This window comes from Lacerta agilis, chromosome 6 (assembly GCF_009819535.1).
Source record: "Lacerta agilis isolate rLacAgi1 chromosome 6, rLacAgi1.pri, whole genome shotgun sequence".
In the NCBI taxonomy this organism is placed as follows: domain Eukaryota; kingdom Metazoa; phylum Chordata; class Lepidosauria; order Squamata; family Lacertidae; genus Lacerta; species Lacerta agilis.
This window is the reverse complement of record NC_046317.1, coordinates 92,174,949-92,195,152: the sequence shown is the minus strand read 5'-3', so window position 1 is coordinate 92,195,152 and position 20,204 is coordinate 92,174,949. Positions and strand designations below refer to the sequence as shown.

At 46.2% G+C, this 20,204-nt stretch overlaps 1 protein-coding gene across 2 annotated transcripts in view; it reads right to left on the bottom strand.

The window, feature by feature from the left end:
* TPX2 (TPX2 microtubule nucleation factor) overlaps positions 1–18,922 on the bottom strand; it is a 33,222-nt gene extending 14,300 nt beyond the window's left edge. For both annotated transcript variants that reach the window (XM_033153852.1, XM_033153853.1), the window contains exons 1-5: positions 18,857–18,922; positions 6,017–6,157; positions 4,083–4,238; positions 2,830–2,956; positions 1,410–1,532 (exon numbers count right to left, since the gene is read on the bottom strand). In XM_033153852.1, coding sequence (XP_033009743.1) covers positions 1,410–1,532; positions 2,830–2,956; positions 4,083–4,238; positions 6,017–6,113 — 503 coding nt within the window. In that variant the 5' untranslated portion in view covers positions 6,114–6,157; positions 18,857–18,922. The remainder of the gene's footprint in view (positions 1–1,409; positions 1,533–2,829; positions 2,957–4,082; positions 4,239–6,016; positions 6,158–18,856) is intronic.
* Positions 18,923–20,204: the final 1,282 nt, after the last annotated feature.

The following is a 20,204-nucleotide window of genomic DNA, read 5'->3' as shown; positions in this document are numbered from 1 at the left end:
GTGACCCTCCAGAGGTTGTTGGGATTCCAGTTCCCATCAGCTGCAGCTGGCCTGGCAAATGGTCAGGAGTGAAGGGAGCCATAGCCCAGCAACACCTGGAGGGCCACTGGTTCCCCCACATTGGCTTTTAAAATAACAGGAAGGCAAGATTCCAAGGGAATCACATTCTGTGCCCATCACAACACCTGATGCTTGGGGAAAATATCAACACAGATCAGAGCATTGCGGAATGCTATCCCAAGGGAGCTTCGACTGGCACCTTCATTATACACCTTTAGAAGCCGGGCAAAAAGAATGTTCCCTTTCAACCAGGCTTTGAACTGATTAACATCTTATACCTTTTAAATGTGTTGGTGGGAGGGAAGATTATTGGTTTGTGTGATTTTTTTTTTTATTCTTGTCCGTACTTCGTATTTTTATATTTTATTTTTATGTTGTGAACCACCCAGATAGATATCTATAGATGAAGAATGGTATACACATTTAATAAAATAAATAAATAAAGTCCAAACATGAAGCCCACATTTTTGTACAGCTTTCCTTGCATCAATGAGGCCTGTGCTGGGCAAGTTCCTGGTGGATTTGGGCTCAGTTCAGACATCTCTTAAACACCCCAAGTTTGGGGTTGTATCCAATTGTCAGGGATAGAGGGACTACTCGGGAGGAGCAGGGAGAGACAGAGGAGCAAGCTAGAGCTGGGAGAAAAGATAGCGATTCCTCCAGGGAAGGGGAGTCACTGGGTTATAGAGAACAGCCACCCATAATCTCCACAGATTCATCTCCCAGCTCAAGCCCCCACCAGGAAATGTCTCCGGAAGAGGGGGAGATGGCAGGCTCCGGTATGGCAGGGTAAAGACCAACAGCAGTCAGTCTCAGACAGAAAGAAGTGACGGGGAGGCGATGCAGACGTCATTTTAGAGTGCCAAGCCGTTGGTTTTGTTGGCGGGGGCGGGAAAGCCCGCCATTCCGAGAAACTGAAACTAACTGAGCAGTCGTGCTCCAGAGACTCTGTAATTTCATTATGGACAAGAAATAGTTTTAGCTTACCTGAAGGCTTGTCGTTACTCATGAGCAACATCTAAAGGGAAGAGCAATCCCTGACACCAATGAAAAGTCATCTGGTTAGCACACCACTTTCCACCTGTGCAACAAGACATCCTCTCCTTGTGCCTGCCAAATCTGTTCTGGAAGGTTGGGTGAACCCACAGAACAGATGGGGGGGGGCAAATGGAGAGGTTGTCCCATTGTACTGGAGGAAGTTATTGTGGACAGCTTTGTTGGATAAAACTTTGTTGGCACTTGGAGAGGGCTTGAAATAAGATGGCACAGTGACCCCCAGCCAATTCAAACACCTTAGCAAGCCACTCCTTTGTGCCTCCCCTTGCTCAACCCACCAGACCCACACTTACTGTTTCTTTACAGGTGGCGGCAGCTGTTCATTGGTGGCCAGGACGGCACATCTCTTGGCATGTATTTTGACAGCGCACTTGCGCTGAGCACTCTTCTGCCGTTCCAAGAGCTGTTTTGACACCCTACAGGGGAGGGAAAGGGAAAAGCCGGCTGAGTGTAAAGGAATGGGGTGGAGTGAGATGAAGCGACACAGACTCAAAGCTTACAAGTTTCAGCTACTGCAATAATATGGAGCCATTCCAAAACAAGAGGGGAAAAGAGGGGATTAGTAGGATGTTCAAATTAGGAGTCTTGCATATTTTACATGGGATGATGCCTGCCTCTTCGGGGTGCAAATGCATCATGTGCTCTTGCACCAAGCACATAGTCCACTTGGGGTACGGGGGCTCCAGTTGGAGGCACCAGAAGCAGTTATCCAGGAAATAGCTTCAGGTACCCCAATTCCCCCATGTTTGCAACATGTGGTATTTTATCCATTTGGCTTTGGGCAAGTATTGTTTTATGCAGCATTTCGAACATGGTCATGCTGATAATAAAATAGAAAATTCTTTCCAGTAGCACCTTAGAGACCAACTGAGTTTGTTCTTGGTATGAGCTTTCGTGTGCATGCACACTTCTTCAGATAAGAGAAGTGTGCATGCACACGAAAGCTCATACCAAGAACAAACTCAGTTGGTCTCTAAGGTGCTACTGGAAAGAATTTTCTATTTTGTTTCGACTATGGCAGACCAGCACGGCTACCCACCTGTATGCTGATAATACTCATTTATGTAGAGCATCTGCTGAGAAACTGAAGCATCTTTTCACAAGAAGGCATCTAATCTGTCTTCCCTCATCAACCACTGATCCAGATCCTCCCTCCCATGACGACTTTTGATAGTTATTGGGAGAAAATCTGGCTGGTGTCCCTCCTCAAGCTTTTAGTACTAGATCCTGGAAAGATGCACACCCACAAAAAAACACATTTGCTCATTTATGTTGAGACCATTTGTCATGTTCTCAAGGACAACCTGATTTCAGAATTAGATTACAATATAATAGCCATGTTGGAGATTCTTGGCAGCCATGAGGACCAGAAGCTTCTTATTATTTTATGAATTCATTCTACTGGCCTCTGTGAGAAGCAGCCCACTGAAGGGGCGCTGTGGTGGGAAGGGTTGTGCATCAACTTTATTCCCACATTCAGATCACTTTGCAGCTTCCCAGAACTGCAGACCTGGAAGTTAGCTTAAGAGCAACCAAAGGAGGAGTCCTAGGCCAGCTGGAAAAGCTCAGCAGGCTATTTCTTGAAAAAATAGAGAGAAGCACTTGTGGGAGGATCAAGATGTTAGGCAACCATGGTCTATGTTAACGCTTGCAAGCTGTGTCAACACCAAGTCCCAGGGGAAAGTTGACCCACTTGGAGATTAGAATGCTTACCTTCCTGGGGCCCTTGCAGGAGCAGCTACCGTCTCATTTGATGTACTGTACCACTGTGCCATAGATCCAACCACATTTGGTGGCACCCTGTTAGCCAGTCCCATCTCATTTTCATTGTGATTCTCGGCTAAGGCAAATAAGAAACACGAGCTATATATATATTCCTCAAAATTTATATGCCCCTTCTTCCTCTCCAACAGCTCAAAGCCAGCTAATAGCTTATACAACATTCACAAAAGACCCCAATATCTATCCATAAAAACCATACAGTGCTCCCTCTGTCACCCACCAGGAAAAGCCTGCTACAGGATAGGATACTACCAACAGATGCACAGAGGCTTGAGCTTGTCATCAGCAAGTGAGGTTGTGAGGGAAGGAGCTTTAAAAACTTCACAGCTTTGAACTATCAGCACAGAAGAAAAATAAATGAGTAGGAAATAGATCTTTTGCTAGCTTCAGCAATAAACAGCTTGCTTGTGCATTTGAGGTTGTAGTTCATCTTTCCACTCTATATTTGGGACCCTACATTATCCTTCCACAGCTCCACGCCCTGCTTGATGCACCCAGCATGGCCAATAAAGCACCCTCAGAGGGATATGTTAAACCTTAGCTTAGCCCCACTGAGACCTGCATTAGGACTTGTGCTTTTTAATTTACTTAGAAGTTATCCCGAGTCAGTGCCAAGTTAAGGAGGTAGCCTTGTTTGTAGCTAGCATCAAATATTCGGAATGGTGAAAAGCCGAGTGGACTGTGATGAATTCTGCTGGTTGACTGACAGAACTCAAAAAGTGCTCACTAATGGTTCCTCAACATCCTGGAAAAAAGTGACATGTTGGGTACTGCACTCATAGGATTGTGTCCTGAGCCTGGCATTGTTCAACATCTTTATAAAGGACTTGGATGAAGGAATTGAGTGGATGCTCCTCAAATTTGCAGATGACACCAAACTGGGAGGGGTAGCTAATGCCACAGAAAATAAAGTCCAGATTCAAGGCAGCCTTAACAGATGGGAGAACAGGGCCGAAACTAACAAAAGGAATTTCAATAGGGACAAGTGTAAGGTTCAACACTTAGGCGGGAATAATCAGATGTACATTTGTGTGTCAGGCATTCAGGTCTTGACACTGCCAGGGATAAAGAAAACCAAGCCTCACATGAGCAACTTCACAGGCCATCACTGGACTAGGCCCATATACCCTTCTATTACCATTGTAACTTTACAAGAACTTGCTAACCTGAGCTGAACAACTTACTGGATTTCACCATTGGAGAGACAATGGCACGTGGAATGTTAGCCCTTGATGCTGAGGATTTCTGCAGGATGCCGGCTGGCATGTCTGAACATGGAGTTCTCTGAAGACTGGCTGGCATATCTGAACTTGGAGTGCTCAGAAGACCAGCTCTGAGATCTGGAAGAACCAACAATCACCTGGTTAAATTCAATGTACCTCCCAGTGCTGCTCAGCAGGCTAATTGCCATCTCTGCCCCTTACTCTCCCAGTTTGAGGGCCAGGCAAACACAGAGAAGACCTCAGATGCCCTGTTGCTTTCCCACCTTTGGGGAAAATGGAGCAAAACACAGAGCTTAGGGAAGAGAGAAAAAGTGCCAGCTAGACTCAAAAGCAGTCGCGTTTGCTAGTCCAGCTTTTGACAAGAAGACAGATTAATCTTCTCCCACGTTGACTCAAATTCTCAAAGCTCAAAGTTATCAGATGTAGTTGTGGTAGGAGCTTGAGGCTACTGCTTCCCGCCCCCCACCCCCTTTCCTAAAGTGGGCTGAAAACATCACAGCACAATAAAAAACCTGGACCCTGCAGATCCCGTGTGCGTTGTTAGAACATACTGCAGGTTCACAGCATTTGGGAAGTGAGCGTTCAAGGAGGCAACTGCACATCTCTCAAGAGGCTTTTGGTACGTCACATCCTTCCACTAAAGAGAGGAAGATGTGTGGAATCACAAAAGCCACATTCGAGACAGAAGATCACAACTGGACCTCTCTACATGTTTTTGTAAACATAAAACAAGTGAAGAGAACTCATTTACTCTCCAAAGGGTCCCTACAGGGCTAATTATAGCTTCTGAGGCAGGACAAACTTAGGCTGGGGGGGAAACAGTTAAACACCCACCCACCTTGGCACCACTCCGAAAGCATTTGTAGATTCCTGTTTGTTTGGAAAAGGCTCTTGCTCACATACAGATTAATAAAGATCAGATGATGAGCTCCCAGATCACATGTGGTCCTGAGAATCTCTTAGAGACACATTTCTAGTCTTCTCTTTATTCACATGAAACCTCCATACAAACTGAACTGCATCCTAGCACTTCCTTCAAAAACATGAGGGCATGACAGAGTGGGAAGGTTTCCAAGATGAACTCAAGCAACTCCCTGATTATGTCTGTATCAGTCCAGAAATCAGTGTGCCAATACTGGTAAACCCTGTTTGGCTGACAGCACTGACAATAATCTCTGTTCTCCAAAGCTTTGTATTCCACCACCTTCAAAGAATTCAGGAGGGCCAGGCAATTCGTTTTATTTTGATTTGTTTTGATCCAACCAAGCAGAAGAACAAGTGTGATGCATTTAAGGGCTCTTGGAATATTAAGCCGTCCCAACTTGGGGTAGCCTACAGCATATTCTATGTTGGCCTTTCCTCCCTCTTACGTTGCTTCTCTCAGCTCATATAGCTCCTAGCTGGCCCCTCTTCTCTTTCAGACAACCCTATGCATATTTCTTTAACCATTGCCAAGTCCAACAAGGGTCTCCTCAGCAGTTGTGGGTTGCTTTGCCCAACACCTGCACGTGGAAGAAAGTTGTTGACAATATAGGCAGCCCTCTCTCCATGCTCCTTTTGATACATACGGTGGCAGAGAGAGTAGAGGGTGGTTTTTCTAGTGCTGTTACATCGCTTCCTGTACACTGAGTATAAGATGTCTGCAGCCCTCCAGGTGATGTTGGGACTACAGCTCCTGCCACCCTTGACCTCTGGGCCATGCAGTCTGTGGATGATGGGGGTTGGAGTCCTATAGCATCCTATACTGGCTGTACACCACTGTTTATGCTGCAAGTGTTTACCCGATAACAGACACCTCCTCAAGCCTGTGAAATCCCCTAGCCAAAAAAGGGACCACCCCCTGCTCACCAGGACCAGTTTTTCATCCCAACTTGGCAGAATATGCAGATACTCACCAAACCAGGCATCAACGCCAGTTGTGTCCCCCTCTTTAATGTTATTAAAGTCAATGTATTCATTGGGGACATCAAAGGAATACCGTTCCTCAGACATTTTGCTGGAGCCAAGCCTTTTCCCAGCAATCTTGGAGCAAACCCCTGAGAATCAAGAAATATACGGTACTATTAGCATGGCAAGTAACTTACAAATGCTATCTTATTCAGCCTCTCAAAGCTATGGATGGTCAGTCTATTTCTGCTTTTATAGATTGAAAGCTACAGTCACAAGCCACCCATGTTGAAAACTAACCAATGACCCAGGGTGGAACTGGGACTGCAACCTTGCAACCATCCTGGGTCTAGGTACAATGACTATCAGCTAGAGGACAACTACAACCAAAAGCAATGCAAGATAGAAGACCAAGAAAAAAGCTTAATCCTCAAAGTACTTCAACATTGCGCAACAAGGAATTCATCACTTTAGAGAAGAAACACAGGTGCTCACCCTGACCTTCAGCCAGCGTTCAAAACTCACCAGGCACATTTTGCACCTTGCATTTGGCCACTTGAGGCCAAGTGAAGATGCCCAGGTGCCAGGATGGCACCTGACATCTCCACCATCTGGGGAACTTGTAGAATTCTATCCATTACTAGCTGACCCGGCCACGCGTTGCTGTGGTTTTTTATGTTTTTTTTAATGATTGTATTGATTTAGTGAAATTGAAGAAGTTCCCCTGTTCAACTTCTGGTTTGTCCCAGCCACAACAACCCTGTGTTGTAGCTCAGGCTGGCCCAGGGTCACTCGGCGAGCTTAGTAGCGAGATTCGAACCCTGGTTTCTCTCTTAAATGCCCCTTTAATAGAATTAAACCCTTGCCCTAGATTTACTATCTCCTCCCCCCCCTGGAAACCTGATACATGGTACAGTCCGCTCTGGCATTGAGCCTGGGGTCAGAAGGGACCATAACGATGCAAGGAGGGGTGATGGAGAACTGGTAGGGTCCTTATACATTTGTGTGCGGCACTTTTTCCTCTTCTGATAACTGGAGTTTCGTTTGTAAAGTGATACAGCAGTGCAGAAAGGATAGGAGACAGGATAGGGAGCGAAGCATAGTTGCTGAATTTTCTCATCCTACACCCCCCCCCCGCCATAAGGAATGGTATAGCCCGGGCCTAAAAACCTTTTCCTGCCTGGAGCTGAAACTACTAAGAACGTTTCTGGCTGGGGAAGGAGAGTTTAGGCCTTCCTCTTAACTGTTTTTTTTTTTTTTGGCGATAAGGCCCTTGGCAGAGGCTGAGGCTAGGGAGATTAATAGAGGGTTGTCCCTGCTGTCTGAAAATGGCTGACTGAGGTGAAGGAGGTTTTTTGGTCGGCGCACAATCTGTGACGCTGCCCTGCAATGAGCCTTTCTATTGGTTGTTGTTCAAAGTCTTCAGTTCTGTTGCTGGTGACATGTAATGTGTGCGCCATTTCTTTTTGCCTTTATTCTATATTTTAGGCATGACAGGTGTGGTTTTTTTAAAAAAATTATTATGCCAGATCCTTCCTCGATGGTCATGTTACGCTTTGTCCTAATTTGATGCTGTTTGGTGCAGCGGTTACGGAGCAAGGTGGTGTCATGCACGCACGCAATGGGAACATTTTTATATATATAGATATTTTAACTGCACAATCAGAACAAACTTCAGGAACCCAAATGTTGTATTGAAACATATGACTTTCAAGCCATCTGGCCCCCAAATGGCAACTATAGACATTCCATTTCGGCGCCTGTAACCCAGGAGCCATTTGTGCCTTCAGCAAGCCACATTCCTCAAAACCTGTTTCTACAGTCTTAAAAGAATCAGCCTGGCCTCACAACTGACCCAGCCATAATGTAACAAGATGCTCCCATGCAGGGGGAGGAGGTATGGTTGCTTCTGGCCTCACACCCAACTTTGCAACATTTTGAGGGCCTTCCCAAAGCTTAATTGATGGCAATGTACTAAGATCACCCAGAGAATGATACTGCAGAAGGAGACCCAAGCTTGAGTTAGAAGGAGCAAAGGGGATTATAGGTGTCAGCGGAGACAGAATCAAGGAGCCAAGAAAAGGACAGGATTTTCTAGCCTAGGAACTTGAGATGTTTTCCAAACCACACCTGGTGCAAAGCAAGCCAAGAAAGGGGCCCTGAAACTCAAGTTACTCAGATTGCTCCATAGTTGTGGCCTTGCTGCACAGATAGGGTGGTTTCGTGGGTTACCGTTGTGCTTTCTACAACTACAAGGGCAACTTCCATGTTAGGGGGCAGGGCTTCCTAGAATCATAAACCTGACACCTATTTTTTTATGCAGCAACCAGTTAGCATCCTAGGTTTGCACACATGCATTAACATCTCCAGCACATCCATCCATGCCATGTTGCCCCACCTTATTAGCAACCTTCCACAAAAGCAACTGGCTTTTGCTAAGCCAAACAGCTTCAAGCTTATCCAAAGGAAGACTTTGCATGCATGGCCTCTTCAGTCAGCTGAGGCCTAGGGCAGGATTACTGCTGGTTTATGTGCTTTTAGAAAAGCTGGCTACACTCACAAGCGGGAAGGGTGCCCAGATATAAATTACAGCACCATTAGCAGGTGCCACCCTAATTTATAACCCTTGGCCTTCCCTTGCCAAGGCATGGAAAGCTGCCACATTGAAATGTAGACAAGAGGTCTCCAAGCACGGACCGGCTGAGACAGGCAGAAAGGGTCCTGCGACAAGACTAAGGTGGTCTCCAAGATTAGGGAAAAGTTGGTACAAGAGATCAAAATGCCCCAGAGGAGGGATGGATGGAGGGAAGAAAGTGACAGCCCCAAAGCAGAGTTAAGAGAGTTCCAAAGCCTGGCTGGAATTAGATCCCCTTCTTAGCCCCCTTAATCAGGATCAAGTTTCTGTCAACACTAACAACTTAAAAAAAAATATTGAAGTGCGTCATTGACGTTCTTTTCGCCCACACGACCCAACAAGTTGAGCTGCCAAGCAGGAGGAGCAGGAATCACATTTCAGAAATGGTTGGCTCCAAGGCTAGCCCACTGCTCCCTCAGCCCCTCATTCTGCAAGAGTGACAACGGCCATTTCATTAGCAGGAGCTGGGGAGGCAGCTGCAGCCAGAGAAACACATTCACAAGGGAGCTGTGGTGTGCTAGAGGCCCTTGTAGGGAATCCCCCTCTGGAAGGGTCCGGTTTCCAGGGCATTTCCAGAGCAGGAGGGAAAGGCAGGTCGACCATGCGAGGCAGCGTTAAGCAATGGTCTGGCCACTGGAGGAAGCCATAAGCTCAACCTCCTCAGATATCAGCTGTGGGCTGCAATTTGTGTTGTACTACCTACAGCCACCAATTTGGGTGGACAGGACTGCACTATCGAGAAGTGAGCCTTTTACCTTTCAGCTTTGCACAGTGGCTAAGGCAAAGTGAATTATTATACTGTAATCTGCAGGACAAAAAAATTCCAAGGCACAATTTCCCCAAAAGCTCACACTGCTGTTTTCAGCTCAGGTCATCCATCCAAACTGGAAGCAATAGTACAGTCTCGTCTCTATTAAGATCTGCAGCCAGAAGATTGTCAAAGATTGCATTGAGTAGAAAGACCTCCACCCTCATTTTTGGAAACAAAGAAAAATACAGATCTTGCAGGGAACATGTGTGCCTTGTTTTCTTTAACAGCCCATAACTGAATATGCCCTTCCAAATAGATCTGATAGCATTAGACATCAATACACAAACTCTTGTAATAAGAGGCCTCTGAGAACCAACCCTTCCTATTTTAGAAGCCTCACTGGAGCACAGGAAGCTGTTTTATTCCATGTTACACCGTTGTCCACTGACTGGCAGCAACTCTCCAGGGTTTCAGGCTGAGGAATTTCCAAGCCCCACCTAGGAATATCTGAGATTAATCCGGGGCCTTCTGCATAGAAAGCATGTGCACAGGTTAGAAAGCAAGTAGCTATTTAGATGCCTGAACAGCAACTGAACAGAGGAGCAGCAATACTGGACGAAATGTTTCTAGAAATCACACAAGTAGGGCACTAAACCAACTGCTCCCACGCCTAAGCACACAGGATTCAGATGCTTTTGCACACCTGCTGTTCATTGCATTAGGGCTTGTGAGGAAGAACATTCTGGGAGATGGTGCCTCCCACAGCCAATTTACCAGATAAGCCTGCCTCTCTGCCACCTCACATCATAACTTGGTTGGTACAAGGGTACTCCATAGGCTTTACTAGTGAAGTTCAGCAAGGCTATGGACTGCAGGCTTTTTTTAGCACTTATCTCAACTCTTTCATCACAGGGCAGGGCTGTGTCATTTTCTGCACCTCTGCAGAAAAGGTCAACCAGCAGCATGGAGGGCATAGTTTGCCTCTTTCCAGCTAGGCACAACTTAATCACATCCAACCTTGGGCATAATCTATCCTTCACTGATACTGCACAGCCTCTGCCTTTGCATCAGGAGAGTAAGAACAATCCCTGCTGGACAAGCAGAGGCAGTGAGGCCACAGAGAAATATGGATTCCACCCAAGGTTAGAAGCCATTACGTTCTGCCCACTCCTCCACGGCCACCACCCAGTCATGGCAGATCTTTTTGCTTCCAAGCCCAGGCACTTCCAAGGAACTATTGTGCAAGACCAGACTGGAGGACGTGAGCAACTCATGCTACAAACAGAACAAGCTGGCACAGGTGCTACGCCGACCACTTGCCCCATTGACCATATCCCCAGCTAACTTGCAGGCCTCTTGTGCCCAAGGGCTCACATTCCTTCACTGCAGAAACACTTACAGATGTTCAAGGCTTCCATTACAGCAGGGGTCCCCAAACTAAGGCCCGGGGGCCGGATGCAGCCCAATCGCCTTCTAAATGTGGCCCGCGGATGGTCTGGGAATCAGCGCGTTTTTACACGAGTAGAATGTGTGCTTTTATTTAAAATGCATCTCTGGGTTGTGGGGCTGCCTGGTGTTTTTCCATGAGTAGAATGTGCATCTCTGGGTTATTTGTGGGGCATAGGAATCCGCTCATTCCCCCCCCCCCAATATAGTCAGGCCTCCCACAAGGTGTGAGGGACAGTGGACCGGCCCCCGGCTGAAATCCCAGGACAAATCAAGGTTTCAGACAGAGCAGCTGAAGTATTTTAGGGTCTCAGCATCATCAAAGGATGACTGCCTCGCAAGTCCCACCCCAAACTTACTCATGTACCGGTAAGTAAGGTTGCTCATGCCATAGGTACCTGTTTCCTTACAGTGCAGTCCTCATGTTAGAAAGCTAATTCCCAGGTACCCAGGAGAGGCGGGTAACTTCTTTACTAGGAAGTATGCCATTTGTAAATGCATTTTTGTTTTTATGCTTTCAACACCACACACGCAAGACACACAGAAATTCTGTTCGACACTTAGGGGAATAACCATTTGGGGGCAGGGAGAGGAGAAACAAAGGTTTTTTGGAGTTTAACTTCTATGCACTGCCCATTTAAACTGGACCTTATATGTCAAACACACAAAATGCATTAGGAATCTCAGCACATGGAACAGTAATGTTTGTTATATTAATAGGGCACAGGTTCTGCAGTTTCTATTCAGGTCACTTCAAATCTGCCCATAAATGGAAACTGCAATGCTGAGTCCACATTATCTTTTTCTCCCACCCCAACCCCCAATATCAGCCTTCAGCTAGCAAAAAAAAAGAAAAAATTCGCACCATAAGATGCACCTGACCATAAGACGCAACTAGTTTTTAAGAGGAAAACAAGAAAAAAATATTCTGAATCAAATGTTGTACTAAACTATTTAATAAACAACCATTATATCAGCATAATATTTCAACCATGTAAAGTGAACAGCAGTCAACAGTGGCATTAAGAGTCATCATCACTGTCATTAACAAATGCAGAGAGACTTTAAGGTTTGAGTACTCTTCTAGTCTTCTGTGAACCCCAAGAACTCATCATTGCTAGAGTCAGAATTTAGGAAGCTCAGTTGCTCACAATCACTGACATCACTTTCTTCACTATCTTCATATAAAATACCATCTTCGGTTCCATCCAAAGCATTGCTAATGCCACATTTTTTGAATGACCGGACAACGATTTCCTCCTTCACTGAGTGCCATGATGTTTTCACCCACTCACAAACCTGAGTGATGGTGGGCCTCTTCATTTGTCCAGTAGATGTCGGATCACGATTACCTGCAGCCATCCATTTGTTCCACTCTTCTTGCATAAAGACCTTAAATGGCTTGTTGATGGAAACGTCAAGAGGTTGCAACTGGCTGGTAAGACCTCCAGGAATTATGGCTAGATGAGTCTTCACTTCCTTAAAGCACTTTTTTGTAGTTTTGCTAATATATGCTCTAGACTGGTCAAGTACTAATAAGGCAGGTTTTTTCAAAATCCCTCCAGGACGTTTGGACCACACTTTTTCAACCCATACTCTCATTCCATTTTCATCCATCCATCCTTTCTCATGAACATGTACAACAACTCCTCTTGGAATCACTTCTTTTGGAAATGTTTCCCTTTTGAAAATTAACATGGGTGGCAATTTGGTGCCGTCTGCACAGCAAGACAACACAACCGTGTAATGGGTTTTCTCATGTCCAGAGGTTTGCACGGCGATAGTTTTGGCACCTTTCAGATCAACAGTCCTATTAAATGGCACATCAAAGGTTAGCGGGACTGCATCCATATTCCCAATCTGGCCAATTTCAAACTCATTTCTCTTCCTAGCGTCAATTACAAATTTATGGAAAGACAGAATCTTAGATTCATATTCTTCTGGCATTTTTTGTGCAATTCTAGTTTTGGTGCGCATAGCAAGGCCACATCGCTTCATAAATCTGTAGCACCACGATGGTGATCCAGTAAAATCGTGAATCCCTTTCTCTACAGCAATGCGTTTGGCTTCATATATTATCATTTTTGTAGAGACTGAGAAGCCATTATTCCGGTGATTTGTGATCCATTCTTTCATGACCACGTCCAACTGTGGCCACTTTGCAGCATTTCCACGAAAAGTGTGCTTACTTTTATCTGCTTTTTGCAGCTGATCCTCCTGTTTCCTCCATTCTCTTATCATTTTTTCAGTTGGAGGTGGCCCAAAATGTCTCTCCGCTGCTCTGTTTCCATGCTCCTTAGCATATTTTACTACCTCTAGTTTAAAAGGAATCTTATATGCTAGTCTTTTCTGCTTTATCATCCTTATCAGAATGGGGAAGGTTTTCTGCAAGAAAATACAGTGATGAAGGAACTGTCAGTAATGTACCGTATTCTCCAATGTTTACCACTGAGCGCTGACCATACCTTTAACTAATAATAGGAATAGGAATAGGAATAATTTATTATTGGCCAAGTACATTTTCCAACATACTTGGAATTTGTTTCGGCTACATTGCAATGTAAACATACAGACACTGTTCCTCTCACAATACAAAGAAGCAAAGAAACCCCACCCATATTTTACCTCCCCCTTCAGCTATACAACTACGAATTTAACAATTTAATGGCACAAGGGAAAAAACTATTCTTGTGCCTGGCCGATTTTGTATATGAAGTCCTGTAGCGACGTCCAGATGGAAGTAAATCAAGCAGATGATGACCAGGATGTAAAGGATCTGCTACAATTCTCTCTGCTCTCTTCCTAACTCGGGTAGCATAAATTGTCTCTATTGAAGGCAAGCTAACACCAATTACCCTTTCTGCAATTCTTACAGCTCGTTGGAGCCTTTTCTTGTCTCTCTTGGAGGTTGTACCGTACCAAACTGTTATACAATTACAGAGAACAGTTTCAATGATGCCTCTGTAGAATTGGATCAACACTTCCTGGGACAATTTAAATTTCCTTAGTTGACGCAGGAAATACAGCCTCTGGTGGATCTTTTTAATAATACTATTGATGTTGCTTGACCAATTTAAGTTATAAGAAATTATAGAGCCCAGGAACTTAAGGGACTCTACTACTTGGTGGCATCATAGTAAACATAGCTGACATAGTCTGTAAAAAAAATAAAAAATTACGGTATCACCCTAAAAGTTTATTGATATTATAGCATATGCATCATTTTGCTTTCTTGAATTCTCCTAGGCTACTACAACTCCCATCATCCCTCAACTCCCATCATTCCTGAGCTCTGGCCTTGCTAGCTAAGCCCCCCCCCCCCCCGATTTTATTCAAGTTGGAAGAGGGAGGGAGGGAAGGAAGGAAGAGAGAGGGAGAGCTCACATTTGTGCATGCCAGTGGCAGTCAGCTGCCTCGCCTCTCTGCCGAGGTGACACTGGAACCGGAGCAAAAAAAAGGAGGAGGAGATGCCGGTACAGGAGCCGTGTAAGCTGCTCTCTCTGTGCTCGCTTTACAGCGAGGCGGGAGGAGGAGCAGGCAGGAGCCCCACCCACCCCTCCTTCCGGCTCACTGTAAAGCAAACAGAGCGAGAGCTGCACAGAGCAGGACAGAAGCCGTGTAAGCGGCTCTCACTTTGCTTGCTTTACAGCAAGCGACGGACGGGAGCCATGGCTCCAGCAGCAGAGGCATCCCTCCCCCTGCGACTGCAGCCGAGGGATCCCGCTGCCGTCCAGTGCATTCGCTCCATTAAGACGCACAGACATTTCCCCTTACTTTTTAGGAGGAAAAAAGTGTGTCTTATGGAGCAAAAAATATAGTTAAGTTGAAAATAGAAGCCAATGACCCCATGATAACAAAGAAAGGTGGTTGTATTATTTGGGATTAGGAACAGTATGAAAAATCAACATTCTAATATAGAAGCAGGAAACATGTCAAGAAGCAGCTCAAAGTGAACAACCCAATTTTATTATTCTATGATGCAATTAGCATCTTCTCTCAGAATGAGACCCACATTTCTAATTTTTCTATGTTGTAAAGAAAAAAACCTTGTTATTCTCTTCCCCCACAAGTAATTTCCCCCAGCCCTTCAATGCCTGGCTAACTATTCTTCACCATTTCTGGTGGAATTTACTGGTGCAGACCATGTATCCTGCTAGTACCAGTGTCAGAGCTGTTCCAACTGTTTCTGGGTGCTCTGCAAGGTCACAACCTGACTCAGCTCCTGGTGCAGAGCTCTGGGGCCTAACAAACATGTGGGAGGCCCTGCACTTTAAGGCCAAGATGCAAACACTAATTTGCCAGCCAGGAAGTCTTGGTGGATCTGCAATGTTATCCCTATGCTAATTCTGCTTATCCATCATGCTTGATGTTGCAACAGACTCATCTGTGGAACAGGGAGGGTCAAATGAGAGAGATAAAAGCTGTGCCAGTATTTCCCAGACTTCTTATGCCCCTCCACCCCAGCTAGAGATCCGTGTCTCCCTTCCCAGCAACCCAAAAATAAATGCCCCTGACATCGTATGCCCTGTAATTCAGGCCCCACAAGCTCTAGGAGACATCAAGATGGGACAAGTTAAAAATAGGTGTTAAAGGGACAGCAGGGGATTTGGGGCTGAAGTGTTAGACTTGGTGCAAAGGGGAGCCAGAAAGCCTCTTAAGACAACCAAAATCTCCTGCTTAATGCCAGGCCAGCTTTTGCCTAGGTGCCCTAAGTTTAGATTTGTCATAGTGCCTGAGAAAGGAAGGCATGGGTGGGGGGGGGGGGAGAATCGCTAGACCAATGAAATCCCCCCCTAACCAACATGGAGCTGGAAATTGGGCTGGTTATTTTGAGACCTAGCATTCCTTCCAGTTGTGGGCTCTTATTTTCTTCCTGTTATCTGAAATGGCTAGAACCAAGTTTGTAATTGGATTCATATTATTTAGTGATCAAAAAGCTCTCAATTTTTAACTTGTTCTCCACTCTAAGAGCTAACAGTTAGGGCAGGCTATAATACCGAATCTGTATCACCACAACACAAAAGTAAGAGTGTAACAGAGAGCAAGTACAGTGGTACCTCGCGTTAAGAACTTAATTCGTTCTGGAGGTCCATTCTTAACCTGAAACTGTTCTTAACCTGAAGCACCAGTTTAGCTAATGTACACAGGCCTTACTCTGCAACTGAGCAAAAAAACACACTGGAAAGCGCAAGAGTAGTAAGTACGGTGGTGCCCCGCTAGACAAAAATAATTCGTTCTGCGAAAATTTTCGTCTAGCGGGTTTTTCGTCTTGCGGAGCGGCAATGACAGCCGCGCTCCGCAAAACGGAAAAAAAAAGACGAAAATTTTTCGTCTTGCGAGGCAGCCCCATAGACTTTTTCGTCTTGCGGGGCAGCCTTCCGCTAGACGAATGCCTTCGTCTAGCGAGTTTTTCGTCTTGCGAGGCATTCGTCTAGCGGGGTACCACTGTATTCTAAAACCTCCTGGCAATTGGCCTTGAATGTTCTGTTAGTATGTATCATGTACCAGGGCATTGGTGGCATTCCAAAAATTTGTATCTACTCACTGCTTTGGCGCTGTTGTACAGGGAACCTAATGATTAATCTTATCCATTTATCTGCCTGGTGTTTCTCTCTTAAACAGAAAGCAACTAAACCATCACTGTCAGAACCACTGGAAATAAAGAACTTGCAGAATACCTCCCCTCATCTAAAGCAAACCTGCCTTCTGAATGCAAGAACAGCTCTGCCAGCAGATGATGGGATCATCTATCTAGCGTCAAAATCACTAGTATCCGTTTCAGTCAACAGTCAGCCGGATTTCTCTAAGAAGCCCAGAATGCCACTTCTCTCAAGACTTTGCAGCCATCACTTTTTGCATCCTACTGGGTGAATGGGTTAAGAGAGAGAGGAACCTGCACCCATATAAACCTGTCTAGATGTTATAATCTGGAGAATTATAACGTTATCTGGGGAACCGGGTTCGCGTCTCCGCTCCTCCACATGCAGCTGCTGGGTGACCTTGGGCTAGTCACACTTTTCTGAAGTCTCTCAGCCCCACTCACCTCACAGAGTGTTTGTTGTGGGGGAGGAAGGGAAAGGAGAATGTTAGCCGCTTTGAGACTCCTTCGGGTAGTGATAAAGCGGGATATCAAATCCAAACTCTTCTTCTTCCTTGTACTGAGCTGTATGTAAATAACGCTGGGACCACATGATGAAGGATGGGTGGAACATAGTGTTGTATCCCACCCGTAATCTGCAAGCAGTGTGAGATTGCAGGGGTTCCTGGCACTAACTTAAGGTTTGTGTTTTTTGGAACGAGATACAGGTAAACATTTTAGGTGCATTCAATTGACACGCAATCGCCGATGTGCAGGTCCTTTTAGACCTGGAAGAGGGCAGAAGGGGGTGCAGAACAGGGCATGCTTATGTGCTGACACATGTGGGGACTGGGAACAACAGAACTTTCACACAAAATGGTCGCTGGCTGTACAGCAGAGAAGGTGGTGCCTTTATGTTACATGGTTTATTTACACATATATACAACCTGAGCCTACAATGGAGTGGTTCACAGCATTAACAACCTAAAAGGAAATCAGGCCTGTCTGTCCGTCCGTCTCTCCAACTTTCCAACCTTAAAGCTTTTGCATCCAGCATGTAGCTCACGTCACTCAACTCTGGCCTCTTGTTTACCACCCCATCCTCTCTTCCGCCCCCACCCCCATACTGTATACAATGGTGGTTGCCATACATCCAAAATTTCACAGATATACACGGAATACTGCAGTTGGAAGCAGCCTCTGGGAGGAAAATGGTAAAACATCCGGGGAGATCTTGACGTATGGCAACCTGCGTTGGCAGTGTCACTTTTGCCTATTTTCCTCAAAAATAGCTCAAAAACCAGGGTGATTTGTTTTTGCAATTTTGCTAAAAAAAAAGCTGAACAACTTTGTATATATTTTTTAAAGCTGAACTTGTATGTCTAGATTTTCACTTTTTGAAATACGGCAGATTTACGTACTGTCTCTCATCAAATGTAACTGATCTGTAGAATACGCTCTACAACCTGAAAAAGGAGAGAATGCCTATACTTTTGTAACCTAAGAAAATATTTAATAAAAATTATTTTTAGAAAAACAACAACTAACAACCCTCTGGCCTCTTGTCTTTTTAATATCTTTTGTTGAAAGACCCCCAGAGTGGCTGGGGAAACCCAGCCAGATGGGAGCGGCATAAATAATAAATTATTATTGTTATAATTATAATTATTATATTGTCTTTGGCGGTTAAGGAGGGAGGGAAGCCCTAAGCCACTCCCTAGGGCAGGGGTCAGCAAACTTTTTCAGCTGGGGGCCGGTCCACCACTGTCCCTCAGACCTTGTGGGGGGGCCCGGACTTTATTTTGAAAAAAATAATAATGAACGAATTCCTATGCACCACAAATAACCCAGAGATGCATTTTAAATAAAGGCACACATTCTACTCATGGAAAAAAAAAACCATGCTCATTCCCGGACCATCCACGGGCCGGATTTAGAAGGCGATTGGGCCGGATCTGGCCCCGGGGCACATTTCCACCTCCAGACTCCCCACAATAGGAAGCTGCCCAAGGCGGAGTCAAGACTCGCGGGCTCGAACGGATCTCCCCCCGACTGGAAGCGGCTCTCCAGGGCTTCGGACCCGGCGCCCTCCTTCCACCGGGAAGCCCAGCTGGGGGAGGCGGCGCGGAAGCCACCCACCGAAGCCGATTCTTTCTAGGCCGCCCAGTTGCTTCGAGGGCCTCGACCCGCCCTTGGGCCCTCAGGCGGTTGGGGGGGACGGGACGGCGGGAAACAAAGGAAGGGGGGAAACCAAATGGGCAGACCCAGGAAAATAACGGAACCCGCGGAACTACCTGCGTTTTTTTTTTCCTCAGGTGAGCAGGATGGGGGCCCCCCTCTCCAGTTGCGGACCGCAGGGAAAGCAGTCGCTCTCCCGAATCTTTTTTTCCTCCTCCCGTCTCCCGCCTCTAGCCGCTCCCGGTTCGCTCCGGCCGTACCTCGGAACCGCCGGGGCCTCGTCTCGCAGTCGCGACAGATCCAAAACGCCGTTGCCGCCGTTTAAATATTTCAAACTTCGGCCTCGGTTCCGAAGTGGCCAATCGCCGCCCGCCCCAGGGTCCTCCGGGCGCGCTGATTGGGGAAGAGGGCGGAACTGACGGGAGGGAGGGCGGGGAGAAGGGAAAACAGCAAGTCCCGGATCGCGTTCGGAATCGGGTGCCCCGCCCCTCTCGCCGTCCTCCTCGAGGGCACGCTTGCCCATCTTCCTTCGCGGCCCGGGCCGCGCGGCCTCCTGGGAAACGTAGTCCAGGAAGCTGTGCATGGATGAAAGGCAAGCCTAGGAGGAGCGCGCCGAATGAACTACGAGTCCCAGTATGGGTAGCGCGGGGGAATAAATAAAAAGAAAACGCGCCTCCGTGCGTTTTAAGTGATTGGTCCTGAGGGTGAACTAGATGGAGGTGACTAGTCCTGAAGAATTTCAAAAAGAGGCGTGAAGGATTGGGGTAGCCAACGTGGTGCCCTCCAGATGTTTTTGACCCCCCCAGACAGCCCCAACAATTGGCAGTTGCATTCTGTTTCCCCGCAGTAGCCAATCAGGTGCCCAGAAAGAAAGCTTGCTTGGCCCCCGAAGCACATGTCAGACGCAGGTAGACTGCCTCTGAACATGCAGGCTCCATTCTTAACTCTACTAAGAATATAAAAAGAATGATGGATTAGCTTGTGCTCCCAGGTTAAGTGCCTGGGAGCATTAAAATTGCCTTAGCTGCTCTCATCTCCCAGTTTTTGCACTCTTCCTTCTCCATAACTTAACCGCTCATCTCCAGCCCACATTCCAGCCCTGTTTGGTAATAGTTGCCAGGAGCAACACATTCACTATCCTTTTTCCCCGCCCAGATGACCCATCCTATTGCACCTGCTACAGAGATTGAATAAATAACAGCACCATCATGGTCCCTCACCAGCCAGGGTTTTGCAATCCTTTGACAGAGGTTGTGGGGTGGGGCACACAATGGCCAGTTAGTTCTCTGGTTACACTGTTGACAGAAGCACTGTGCCCAGCATTGGTATTTGGCAACCTTAAGGTGATTCAGCATCTTAAAAAGCAGGGAATCACCTTGCCAACAAAAATCCGTATAGTTAAAGCTATGGTTTTCCCAGTAGTGATGTATGGAAGTGAGAGCTGGACCATAAAGAAGGCTGATCGCCGAAGAATTGATGCTTTTGAATTATGGTGCTGGAGGAGACCCTTGAGAGTCCATGGTCTGCAAGAAGATCAAACTGATCCATCCTTAAAGAAATCAGCCCTGAGTGCTCACTGGAAGGACAGATCCTGAAGCTGAGACTCCA